This window comes from Thermobia domestica, chromosome 2 (genome assembly GCF_964235325.1).
Source record: "Thermobia domestica chromosome 2, izTheDome1.hap1.1, whole genome shotgun sequence".
Lineage (NCBI taxonomy): Eukaryota > Metazoa > Arthropoda > Insecta > Zygentoma > Lepismatidae > Thermobia > Thermobia domestica.
Window position 1 is genome coordinate 280,841,448 of NC_137455.1, and position 13,866 is coordinate 280,855,313.

At 35.4% G+C, this 13,866-nt stretch overlaps 1 protein-coding gene across 2 annotated transcripts in view; it reads left to right on the top strand.

Moving 5' to 3' along the window:
* The window catches only part of LOC145678525 (uncharacterized), a 102,707-nt gene that overhangs the window by 52,875 nt on the left and 35,966 nt on the right, over positions 1–13,866 (top strand). For both annotated transcript variants that reach the window (XM_081748771.1, XM_081748772.1), the window contains exons 8-9: positions 3,826–4,065; positions 12,066–12,383. In XM_081748771.1, the coding sequence (XP_081604897.1) occupies positions 3,826–4,065; positions 12,066–12,383 (558 nt within the window). The remainder of the gene's footprint in view (positions 1–3,825; positions 4,066–12,065; positions 12,384–13,866) is intronic.

A 13,866-nucleotide genomic window follows, 5' to 3' on the forward strand; every position in this document is an offset into this window, starting at 1 on the left:
CTTACAACTGATTGAAAAGTCGATTTTTCCAAAATATTATTATTATTATTATTATTATTATTATTATTATTATTATTATTATGTATTCTGCCTTTCGGCAGGACCTGGGGATTAATGAGGATTTTTTTTTCAATTTTAGATTTGGGCCTGGAAATGTTTCTTCCATTTTTGTCGATATTCAGCTTCCTCTTTTAACTTCCAATATTTTCTCCTATGTTTCAAATCATCGATCAGCTGTGTTCTTCTTCTTCCTATTCCTCGCTTCCCTTCCATCTTTCCTTCTATGGCAGTGTGAAGAAGACAATGTCTTCTCAAGATGTGTCCAATCCAATTGGCCTTTCTACGAAAGATGGTGGCTAGAAGTGTCCTCATTTCTCCTATCTGTTTTAAAACATCTTCGTTTGTTGCTCTCTCTGTCCATTGAATCTTCTCCATCTTCCTCCAATACCACATTTCGAAGCTCTCTAAATATTTCTTCTCTAACTTCCGTAATGTCCAAGTCTCTGAACCATACAGTCCAATGCCCCATATATAGCACTTGACCAACTTCTTAAGTCCAATATTAAGCCTGCTAGTTAAGAGTAATCTTTTCTTGTTGAATGCTTCTTTAGCTATGGCAATTCTTGACCTGATCTCTTTGATGCAGTAAGCGTCTCTCGTCAAAATACTTCCCAGATACTTAAAATTATCGACCTCTTCAAGTTCTCTTTGTTCTACTCTGATCCGTAAGGGCGTGTTTCCACGGGATATTCTCATTACTCGACTTTTCGATGTTAACTTCCATTCCATACAGTTTTTCAGTGTCAACTATTTTGTCAATCATCTCCTGTAGTCCTCCTTCGGTTCTAGCTATTATAACCGTATCATCTGCATATCTGATTTTGTTAATGATCTGTCCTCCAATCTTGAAGTCTCCAGTTCCCATTAATGCTTCCTTCATTAAACATTCACTGTAAATGTTGAATAATTGGGTCGACAAACTACATCCTTGTCTGACTCCTCGTCCAATCTCCACATTATTGGTTTCTCTTTCATTCAAGTGCATCTTTACTCGTTGTCCTATGTACAGGTTCTGAATGAGTCTTCGATCTCTCCAATTGACTCGATCGAAAGCTTTTCGCCAGTCGATGAAGCACAAACACAGCTCTTTCTTTACATCAAGAATTCTTTCTGATATAATTCTCATGACTCCAATAGCATCTCTGGTGCCTTTTCCTTTCCAGAATCTAAATTGATCTTCTTCTAACCTCTCATCTATCTTGCTCTCCAGCCGCCTGTTCAGTATGCGTGCAATGATCTTTCCAGTGTGGGAAATCAGGCTAATGGTTCTGTGATCGCTGCACTTCTTTGCTTGCTTTTTCTTGGGCAATGCAATCATTGTAACATCAAGAAAATCCTTTGGTCATCTCCACTCAGTCTTGTTAATAAGTGAAGTCAGTACCTTCATTGCATTGTCTCCTAATTCCTTGAGCATATCTACTGGTATGTCGTTGTGTCTAGTTGCCTTTCTCCTTCGCACGTCTTTGATTGCTTGTGCTACTTCGCTTTTCAATATACTAGGTCCTTTTTCATCATCATCCACCTCTTCCTCTGCTTTGATCGCAATATGTTTGGGGCGGTTCTTCTGATCATACAGATCTTTTATGTATTTCTCCCAAATTCTCAAGATTGTTTGATGGTCAGTGGTTACATTACCTTGTTGATCTTCAATGCCGAACGTTCATATACTTTTGTTAGCTCTCCCTCCTAATTCTTGTGCTTTCTGGTACATCAGATCATACCTGCCGTTGAAGTTCCATTATTTCTTCACATATCTGCTCCATGTACATCTTTGGCTTTGTCCGTTTCTCTTCTCAATTCATTATTGAGCCTTCTGTATTCATTGATGTCCGTGTGTTGTTTTTTTTTTTTTCTGCGTTCCTTCATCTTCTTAAGCATTGCTTCAGTTATCCATGATTTTCTCGGTGCTCTTTCCATCCTACCAATGTTGTTATGGAGAGTGTGAAGTAGAATCTGTTTTAACTTTTCCCCAACTATTCTCTATATTGTCAACCATATCTCCCATTGCATAGAATATTTCTTCAATCTTTTTTGACATCATCGTCGATATTTCTTAGTCGCTCCAAGTTCCATTTTCGATTTCTCCTCTCATTTTTCTTGATTGACTTTAACCAGGTTTATACTTCCGCCACCAGTATATTGTGATCCGAATCAATGTCTGCTCCTGGCAATGTCTTTACGTCTCGTACACTATTCCTGAAACGTTGCTTCATAAGAATGTAATCGATTTGGTAGCGTTTCTTATCTCCTTGACTTTTCCACGTGTACAGCTTGGTTTTCCTTTTCTTAAACCACGTGTTCATCGCCACCAGATCATGTTGCCTACAGATATCGATAAGCATTTGACCTCGTTCGTTTCTTCTACCTAGTCCAAATGGTTCCACCACCTTATTTGCAGCTCCTTCTCCTACTACGCTGTTGAAGTCTCCCATTACTATGTATCCAAAAGGTTGTATTTCGAAAAACTGCTTAATGTAGATGGTTTTCAATAGAAATAAAGATCATAATGCCGTTTATACCAATTTGATATGTTGTTCCAGAAATACGGAATACATTGATAAAAATCATTATATTGCTTAAAGTAACGTATTTGTGTGAAATGTTTAAACTTGTTGTTTTCCTTTGCTTCCATAACACTACAACAATAGTTTTTGGCAGTTGTAGTTACAGGTTCTCGCAATTACATAATTTTAAGCAGTGTTACAGACTTTACAGTGTTTGTTATATCTCCGGAACGGTTTTACATATATAATAGTTAAAACAACACTATGATCTTTATGTTTATTAAAAATCATCTACGTAATTCGATGTGATAGTTATCTAAGCAGTGTTTCGAAATGAAATCTTTTGAAAAAAGTTAATTTTCAATCCTTCGGAACTTTCTTCCTATTTCTTCGAAGTACGTCATAACATGATCATAGTATTCGACATTAAAGCAATTTCGATGCGTATTGCTCTGTGCGTCTTAGTTGTATTATTGTTCTAGAGGCCTCGAAAATTGCTTGTGATGCTGTAGCGGTCTTAGTTTGGTCTTCATATTCGAGGAAGCCTGATGGGCTAACCACACAATCAACAAGCCGTCTTGTTGGCCTGAATACTTCGTGATCTGTAGTGACATGGAGGTATTCATTAAAGTTAATGTATTGACGAAAGAGACCATGCATTTCCGCAGTAATAATAATAATAAATTTGTTACTCTTTCGATTAAGGAACTTTGTAGAAATTCAGATGAATACCTCCCATCCAAGTGCACACTGATGTAGAAATTGAGAGAGGATACCACTCATCCAAGAGTACACACTGATCATACATAACACTCAATCTGAGGAATACTGTGTGAAGAAAACTGTCACTTTTCTATAATTCTAAAAGATTACAAGAAAATAGTTCTGAACTATCAAACAAATTAAAATAAATTTAAACTCTTTAGAATGAAGTACCATCATAAATAGAATATTAGATACGTATGAATTTATGAGTGTATTTCGTAGAAAAAGATCACGCAAAAGCTCATATTACATTCACCTTGAAGATCTTTCTGTTATGCGGATAACTGATGATGTAGCTGATGATAGTAGAAAATATTAAAAAGTTCGTAATATTGTATTTCAAAAATTCTGAATCTCATTAGTTAAGGGAATTACATGAAATTACTATAAAATGTATCGAGAGAACAGTTTACTATCGTGTTTTGGAAGCCATCCTTATTGAAGTCTTGAAATAAAATTTTTGAATAGAAAGATTAGTTTTTCTTCTTTCTTGCAGGAAGAAGAGTGTAGCAGTTTGGAGAAGCGATTGAAAGAAGTCTCCAGGAACCATGATACTGTTCTTGTTGAAAAGACTGAAACAATAAATCGACTTGCTCAAACTCTTACTGAAAGTCAGAAGCAGTGCCATGAGCTTATGGCATGTGAATTAAGCAAAGAAAATGTTTCTTTGAAACTCCAGTTAGATGCTCTTCAAAACGAGAAGAAGTCGCTGGAAGAATCGTATCAATCATTACAGGTACGTGTATACTAACCATTTCTACGGCTTAAGAAACTTTAACACATATCTTCCCATTGCCCCAAAAATGGGGCTGTCTACTTTCTTGTTTTTTCTTTTACCTACTCTGTTACTTAAAAATAATTATTTTATGAGTAGATGGCTTTGGTATCTAGCAACATTAGACCTGCAATTTTAGCTTGTCATTTCTTTATTAGCTGCTTATGAAAAGAAGTGAATTTGGCGGAAATTTAACAAAATGTCGAGTCGGAAAAGGTGAGTTTTTTTTTTTTTTTTTATCTTTTAGAGTTTTAATTTTGATCAATTTCATTTACTTATTATATTAGGTCCTTTCACATTCAAAAACAATATATAACTTGCACGAATATTATAGCTTTGTATTGTTAATTGACATAAAACTCAGACGACCCAATAATGGGTACTGTAGGCATGGTGGAAGTATAATCTGCAGAAGTTGTTGGTTTACATAACTTTACCTGACTTGCAGTCTGGATGTAAATAGAAAACGATATTTACAATATTTGCTTCTTGTACCTTTACTCACGTTCAGGATAACTTGAGATGCACATACAAAAATGAAATAATGGGCAATATATCGTATCAGCCAAGGCAAAAGTTGCATATTGCAACGCAACACAAAAACTGCGGAAAGTAATTATATCTATGTCAATTACCAGAATCTAGAAGGAAAACTACTATTGAATGCCTTCCAGTTTGTTTAATAGTGTTTTATTTCATTACATACCTTTATTATTTAAACTTCTAATTGATTTGGTTCGACTTCTTGTAAACAGTATTCATTCCGAGGGTGTCATTCACTATTTCGATACTTAGATATGATATTGCAATGTATTTTATATATGTTCTGTGTGCCTCATTCCGTAGCATTTGCGTCACCGCAATACAAACTTTACGTTTTAGTTTCCGGTAATCAACATATCAGCTATAATTACTTCTTGCCTTATTTGGTGGTGTTTCAATCCGCAACTTTTGTGTTGACTATACGAAATTTTGCCCATTATTTTATTTGAGTGTGTGTGTGTGTGTCTAAATTTATTTTAAATGTGGGTAATGCCGATACAAGAATAAAATATTCTAAATATTGTTATCTATTTACATCCAGATTACAAGTATCAGGTAAAGCTATGCAAACCAACAACTGCACCTCCCACCATGACTACAGCTCCTATTTCCCCATTATTGAGACGTTTGAGTTTTATATCAGTTAACAATACTCAGCTATAATATTCGTACAAGAAATATATTGATTTTGAATATGAAAGGAACTGATATAATGAGAAAACGAAATTAATCAAAGTTAAAATACTAAAAGGTACAAAAACAGCTCACCTATAAGTATGCTTTTTTTCTCTCTCTCAGTTATATGTTCTTAATATTTATTTACTCCAGTTTATAAAATATAAATCAAACTCCTAAATAAAACAAAAAGTTAAAATTTACTCTGTTTCTTTCCTTGTAAGTATATGATAAAAGTGCAGCTAGCCTTTACTGGTGCTTTTCATTTCACCCGCCCTCCGGTGCCCATTGCCTCATTTTTGGGGCGATCTACTGCGCACAGGTAAACGGGCAGAAAAATAAATTGTTACTTTCTTGATGTTACTTGGACTCTAAATAGATCTAGTAAAGCAAACAACTCCAAAAAATTAAGAAAAAAGTAATTTGGGAAGATATGGAAGGCCATCACAGAAGGAATTGGATTGGTCTAGCTGGGATTGCCTAATTTTCGTCTAATTATCTTCCCATTTTCTTGGTCTGAGTGAAGCAGTCTCTTCCCAGTCTCCCTAACTTCCGTCTAATTATCTTCCCATTTTATTGGTCTGTCTGGAAAGCAGTCTCCCTAAAGTTTATTCAAGGAACGTTCAGTACCTCATGTAAACAAATACACGTGGTGATTATTTCATCTTATTAGTTAAAGAGCCTTGGAACGGCAGAAGAAAATAGTCCATTGTTAAGTAAGCTGTTTTTCAATGTTTTTGTTGCTTATAAGGCTCATTATCAGAAATGAAATTTCCTTACAGTTAAATAACAGGAACAACATTGTATCTAAGAACTAAATTGAATTAATGCAATAAAAGAGAATACGCATGCGTAGAAGGTGGCTTTGACCCATCTTACTCGCGAATCACAGTTTACTATATGGCCGCGTGCGGGAAGTATGTAAAACACGGACAGGATACAAGCACGTGGTTCTCGAAAGAAGCGCTGACCGATAGCCAATCATCCGATGACTGGCAGAGAAATACCATTCTGCAATGTTTACTTCTGGATCAGAAGGTTTGTTGAATGGACTTTAATTTCCGTCTTATTATCTTCCCATTTTCGTAGTCTGTCTGAAGCAGTATCTTTCGGCTGGATGCTCCCCTTCTTAGTAAATCACACGGATAATGGTGCAATATTATTAAGAAATCTTACATGTTAATAATGATGACGTATGACCATTTACATTAGGATGACGCAGATTCACCTTTAGTGGCTAGTGGGGTTCTTGAAATGCAAAAGCAATGTGCGAATTGAATATTTTTCCCAGCAGTGGATGAATTTCACTCATATGCTCACTGAGCCATCACACACACATACGCATTTTCTCTCTCTCTCCCTATATATATACGCATTATTATTATTCTCTTCGTGTTATAATTATATAGATTCTTCTAGGTGAAACTAGATCATCACTAGTTTGAGTAAATGTTGTGACACTGACGCAGCATACAAGGATGCCTTTCCAGAAATTGCAGACCCAAATATATTTGGTGACCTTTCCATAATCTTCTAACCTCTTTAACTTGTTCCTGCCTAAAGAATGTCTTGCTTGCGTGAATTTGAAAATATTTCAAGAAACAAAAATGTATGATTCTAACGACAATAAAAGGTTGAAAAGTAATTTTTTTTAGTTAGTTCACACAAAATAAAAGTTCTTCCTTTTTTTCGACCTACATGATCATTCGAAAAAAATCTAAAAGGGAAAAAGTTATCATCGGCAGGGATTAAAATTCTCTTTTCCACAGAGGATAAAGTTTTTTTTCTCTCTCTCTCAAGGAAGAGCTCCCCATTATCCCTGAAGTCAGTTCGTACATTGTGCATATCTCTACTTTCTTTAAGTATTTCTAATGATGGAGACACTGGAAGCTCTGCCTAATTTAAATAAATGTTCACAATAGGAAGGCTATCTGTTAGCAATATTACCAAACTAATCTCAGGTACAGGCTCACATTTGAAATCGATTTCTGAAAACTTAAGAGAGTAACGAAATAAGTAATAAGTTCTCTTACCAAAACTTACGAAGACATTAAAAATAATGTATCTAAGATTTTAGTAGTAAAAAGAGATCGTGTAGAAAAACAAAGAATATTTGGAAACACTTTTAAAATTTACCAACAGGGCAATAGTTGAGTTGGTCGAAAATTTAACAGACACACAGTTGGTTTAATCTCCTGTTTCTTATTTCAAAATGTTGATCGTATTCACTTGATGAAAATAGTCAGAAATCTTTGTCAGTTTATTCATGACACAGATGGAAATAATTTGCAAGTAGATATAGAATCCTTAAAATTCTCCGGGAAAAAAATAAAAAAAGTGTGAATAACAGTACCGGTATATTCTGAGTTCAACTCTAGGTTATGATGCATTAAAAAGGACGTGTGAAAATATTAAATCTACCGTTGAAAAGACTTTCACCACAATGAAACAATAATACCAATAATTAATCGACATTGTTAGGATCGTCAAGTCTAGGAGGCTGAGGTGGGCAGGTCATGTAGCTGGAATGGAAGAAAGTAGAAACTCTTTCAAAGTCTTGACTGGAAGACCAATCGGAAAACGACCATTAGGAAGAACTAGGCGCAGATGGGAGGACAATATTAAGATGGATCTCGCAGAGATAGGAATACAAAGTAGAAACTGGATCCAATTGGCTAAGGATAAAAGTCTGTGGAGAGCTTTTGTGAACGCGGCATTGAACCTCCGGGTTCCATAGGCCATAGAGTTAGTTAGTTAGTTAGTTAGTTATTAATCGACTCGGAGACTCATCATTGGACGATTGCATGAGAGTTTCTGTTGAAAGAAATGTTCCAAGTGAAGAACTTTAAATTCAGAAGTTCTTAGCGGTATGCATCTAAAAGACAATAGAGGTTCCGTATGGTGTAAATAAAGAGTGCCTTTGGAAAGATTATTACATTATAAGTAAAATAATAAGTATTTTTATATCATTTAATTATCTGGTATATAAGTCGTTTGATATTAAATTTAATACAACTAAGCATTTGTAATAAAATGTAGATAACCATATCAGTTCTATATGAAATAAGTTGCAAATAGTTTTGTGATTGATAACTGTTGTTCAGATTCCTGTAAGGTAGCGGCACTTTGAAGAGCTTTAGATATTAGGTCTAGTTCAAACTAAAATTTCTTTAATGCCTGCTAGTGAGTTTAAAAAAGATGCATTTTTTAAGTTATGGAATATAGGTTTGGCTTAGGTGTATTTAGATTATAATAAGATTTTTATTTACTACTTAGAAACTATACGTTTGCATGTTCTTCGCTTTTTTTTTTTTTAAATAGAAATAAGGAGAAATAAAACACAAAAATGTAACTTTTTAATATCCTTAGAATAACACTCTCCTTTGAACTTCATTCTTTTAAAACAGTAACACCAGTGGCATACTAAGGATTTTGTTTCTGAAAAGGCTAAACCCAAACTAACAATAAACCCGACTTTACAATTACGTATCGAATGAAAAAAAAAAAAAAAAAAATGGTTGGCTTATCTTGAGGGTGGTGGGGAATCTCCAGCCCTATAGGCATTTGTTAATACGCCCATGAGTAATTCTGATCATTTCTACCCCGTTCCCCCTCCCACGAAAGATTATTCTGAAAGAAACCTTGATCGAGGTTGTACGAAGATATTTTAGATCCCACGAGATGAATATGTACATGGTACCTTAAAAGCAGTAACCGGAACTGAATATTGTAGAGATACTACGAAAATTGGAAGATCATTTTCCATTGGAAGTATGTTTTCTAGAGTAATTTTCTTCTTGGGTTTGCTATGTCTTGATTTTGGAGAGTTTTAATATATATACATATATATATATATATACGAAGGGGTGCTGATAAGGAATGAGTCTTACAAAAAAAAAAAAAAAAAAAAAAAAAAAGCTAGGAAACTGAAACTTCCACACATTCCTCTAGTAGGTCAATGCATTTGCAACATCTGTCCTGCAACTTTTTAAGTCCTGGTAAATAGAAGTCTTTTGTCTGTTGCTGTAACCACTCATCTGTACCATTAGTTGCCGCTTGAACACACTGAAAACGGTGAACCTTTGAGATGTTTTTTGAGATTCGGGAACAGATGATAATCGGATGGAGCTAGGTCAGGCGAGTAATGGATATGAGGCGACACTTGAAATCCTAGGGTGACCAATGTGTCCGGTGTTTCAAGTGCCATGTGTGAGAAGGCATTGTCGTGCAAAAGCAGAACACCTTTGAAAACCTTACCACGACGTTTATCCTTGATATTTTCGCGCCACTTCCTCAAGAAACCACAGTAATATGCTGCATTAATGGTTGCATTCACTGGAAGATAGTCCACCAGCAGAACTCCGTCCTTATCCCAAAAGATTGTTGCCATTTGTTTCTGTGCAGACTTCTGCACACGACACTTCTTTGGCCGGGGGGAAAGAACTGTGCCTCCATTCCTTAGACTGTTCTTTAGTCTCGGGATCATAACAACCCAGACAGAAAATGCAGGTGGTTTACAGGCGCCTGTGAAACATGCATAAACAGGCATATTTTTACAGGCGCCTGTACATGCGCCTGAAAATGGAACACTTTTAAACGCATGAGACAGGTATCGATTTTTTTCATGATCATTGCGTGTTCATTTCACGGAAACATGTAATTTTGGTGTTGATAGGGTTGTAACCTTGTAACGTGAAAAATGCGTGTAAACGACATGTAGAGTGGAAAAACATGTACGTAACCGGCATATTCCATGTAGTTGACATATACGTTACCTCATGAGGATCTGATGACAGCTGCTTTTCATTTGATAAAAATGTAATTGACATGTTAAATACAGTTGTTAATGAATTAGTGGGCGTGTTAACGAATATACATGTAAAGTACATCGCATTAAGTACTATACATGTGTCAGCACCTTGCATATATGCATGTCAAAGTGGAGACTTGGTGCCTGAGTATTACATGTTTCCTACTCCTGTAACATTAATGATTCACTGCAATTAACCTTGTTCATTGCATGCATCTGTTCAACCCATTTATTGACAATCATGATCATTGCATTTTCCGTTTACCTGCACATTGCATATAGGTGGGTTCACACTTTGCATGTACACGGAGATAATACAGGCAATGTATTCAGTTGTAATCCCATGTATTATACATGTGTCAGGACCTTGCATAGCGAATGTCGAATTGGAGACTTGTGCCTGAATATTGCATGTCTCCTATGCCTGTAACGTGAATGTTTAGCTCCAATCCACCTTGTTCACCACACGTATCTGTTTAATCCATTTATTGGCAATCATGATCATTGCATGTTCCCGTTTACCTGCACATTGCCTGTAAACTGCACGTAGGGGAGTTACAACTTCACATATACACGAAAATGATAAATGTAAAATAACATATTCTGCATCATGCGTTTTCCATGCTATACGCTAATACATGATATTTACATGTAATGCGAATGTCACACATGTATATTGCATGTATATTACATGTTCATAAACAGGCACCTTCCCTGTACTTTTCATTCTTACTCTATTGCGAATGTTGTCAACAATCCATTCAAAGTACTTTACATCCATATATTCCCTCCATTTACTTGCATGTGAGTGACTATGTGTACATTGCATGTTCTCATTTTAATGTGCAGGCTCTGTACAACGCGTGTTTCCGTGCAAAATTTCCAACAGAAGTTGGATACTTTTTCGACATGCATATCACCTGAAGACAATGTGCCTGTAATATTTTCTTTACATGTGTTTTCGCCGAAACAGGCGCCTGTATAATGCCTGTCAAAATCTGACAGGGTTTTACAGACAGTTCCATGTACAAAACATTGCACGTTTTCTTTAAAAAAAAAAAAAAAAAAAAAATCATAATAGAATAGTTCCACGTCTCAACCAGTTACGAGTTTCTTAAAAAAAAAAAAAAAAAAAAAAAAAAAAACCTCACTTCTTGCAAATGTTCCAAAACTATCCGCCAAGTTCTCACTCTTTCTTGCTTTTCTTCCTTCGTCAGAAGTTTGGGGATCCACTTTGCTGCAACTTTCCTCATATCCAAATCATTATGAATAATGGTACCAACTCTTTCACGTGATATGCCCAAACATATAACAATCCTTTTGGCTGATATTCGATGATCTTCCCTTATCATATCCTGGATGACTTGCACATTTTCGGGAAGAGACAGAAACAGGCCTGCCACTGGGTTTCGCAGTTTCAACATCAAAATTACCAGTTCTGAAGTTTACCACCCAGCGTTTGACAGTTGCATATGACGGCCCACGGTCCCCCAAAATTGTAGATTTGCGTTGCTAATTTCAGCTTCCTAGCTCAATTTTTTCTTGGTAAGGTTTAATCTTTATCAGCACCCTCGTGTATATATATATATATATATATATATATATATATCGTATATTTTCTAACCAAAAGTACATTAAACTTTGATATCATTAAGATTCTACAGTGGACATAATTATTATGGTTCATTGCTTATTCACATTATATATGTATTTTTACACTGTACTTTGTCATACAACTTTAGTTGACGTGTGAAGTTTCTTCTAGGAACATGTTTGGGATTATGCAGCAAAAATATGTACGGACACACACATACGTATGAAAGTATAACAGTATTTTAGTAAAACAACAAATGCATTGAGCTCTGACGAGAGGTGTTGTTTTACGTGTATTATAGTGTAAATAAATAAAATGTATGGTTCGTTATTTTTACAGAAGCAATATAATTCAGTGCAAGAGGATTTGGCTCAATATGAATCAGCCGTTAAATTGGGAGCTCTTAACTTCGATGGCGAATCCGAGAATGATTCTGTTGTGCAGCTGGGACTAAGTAAATCCAAAAGTGTATCGAGAATGCCTTCGAATGATCTTCATTACAAATTGCGAGATGAGTTAACTAGAAGTTTAGTTGCTCAAAGACTGAAACGGGAGGAAATTGAAAGACTAAGGCAAACGCTGGATGCAAGAGAAAAACAAATACTTTATATTAAAGAACAAGAAAAGAAGTACGTATTGGAAGTGGAAAAATTCAAGGTAAAGCATTGTTTGTGTTGTTAAAATTATACATTTTCTTTTAGATAATTGGAAGTTACAATAGCTTATATTCTTCTCACAAGCACGTGTATCTGTTGAAACTGGCCCTCATCAACGAAAATAATTTGTTATAGACAGGAATTTATGATGCCCGAAAATCCCTCTAATAGTTCTTGTAGTATTATTGTAGCTGAAAATGTTAGTTTCTTTTCACATAAGATAAAAGACTACCCTACATCACGTATTAAAGTGGTACCTACTTTGTTTGTATTTTGCTTTTGATTAGAAGTTTATGAAATCATAAGGCCGTATTAAATGCAATATTGAATCTTGGTAATAGTATTTCAAGTTTTAAAATAACTCATGTAAGCTGTTATAATAATTCTACTATCGAGTGGCGTTATCTCCTTTGCTTCAAAATACTCCAACCGCAAGATATTCGGATTCTACGTAAAACTACAACTTCCATTTCTTAGTCTCGACATTAAACTCTCATAAAAATAAGGAAATTCGAAAGTTTCCAATATGTTTCCTAAAGCATCAGAATTTAATTAGAATGGAGTAGTATATAAATATGACTGATTTTTCAGGTAATAGAACAAAATGAAATCAAAAAGGTATACTTCAGTTTAACCCGTTCATTGTACAAGTTAATTTTTTGACTATGCTGTACCCATGTAAGGAGACAAGTAGGACCAACCAAACTTACAAAAATATATATTCGAGTCCTAGAGAACATTTACCAAATTTGCTTCTTGGCAATTTCCAAATTTAAGGGTGGGCCATGTATCCCCTTCCAAAATTTTAGAGGACTGTTTTAAATGCTTTCTTTCATACAATGATTTGCGACTTGATATATTGATGAAATATCTTGTTGTTTACTTTAGTGACATTGCTTCCCTTTAAAATAATTCACTTTTTATATGGGAGATCTGAGTTCGATTCCTAATGTAAGTTCATGTGGTTTGAGTCTTACATTAAGCTGCAGGTTCACGTCCTATGTAGCCTTAATGCTGAAAGGGACGCAAAACTCCAATTCAGTCAGCCAACTCACATATATCCATTGGTGTGCAGAATCAGAGGAACATAACATACATCGTTGCGAATTCCGTACGTGCTGCATGCCAAATAATACAAAATGAAAATATGTTGACACACTAGTGAAACATAAACAGTGCAATGAGCCGAAGGAGAAAGCAAACTTTTCTCACAAAGTGGGAGTGTGCGAAGCAACATATATGTTGCAGATCTTAAAAGCTAGACTTGATAAAAGATACGATGATTCAAACTACTGTGCGGGTTCTACAGCAACGATCCACAGTAGTATGGCCGACAGTTGAGGAAACTTAAGTGCCCCTGGATCCATGGCCCAGGGGTACGTAGAATTTTGGCTGGGTACGTTAGCCCACTGCCTCAAATTTCTGGAAGGGTGCATGAACCACTTCTTACATTTTAGAAGTTGCCAATTGTAAAAATTTGGTAT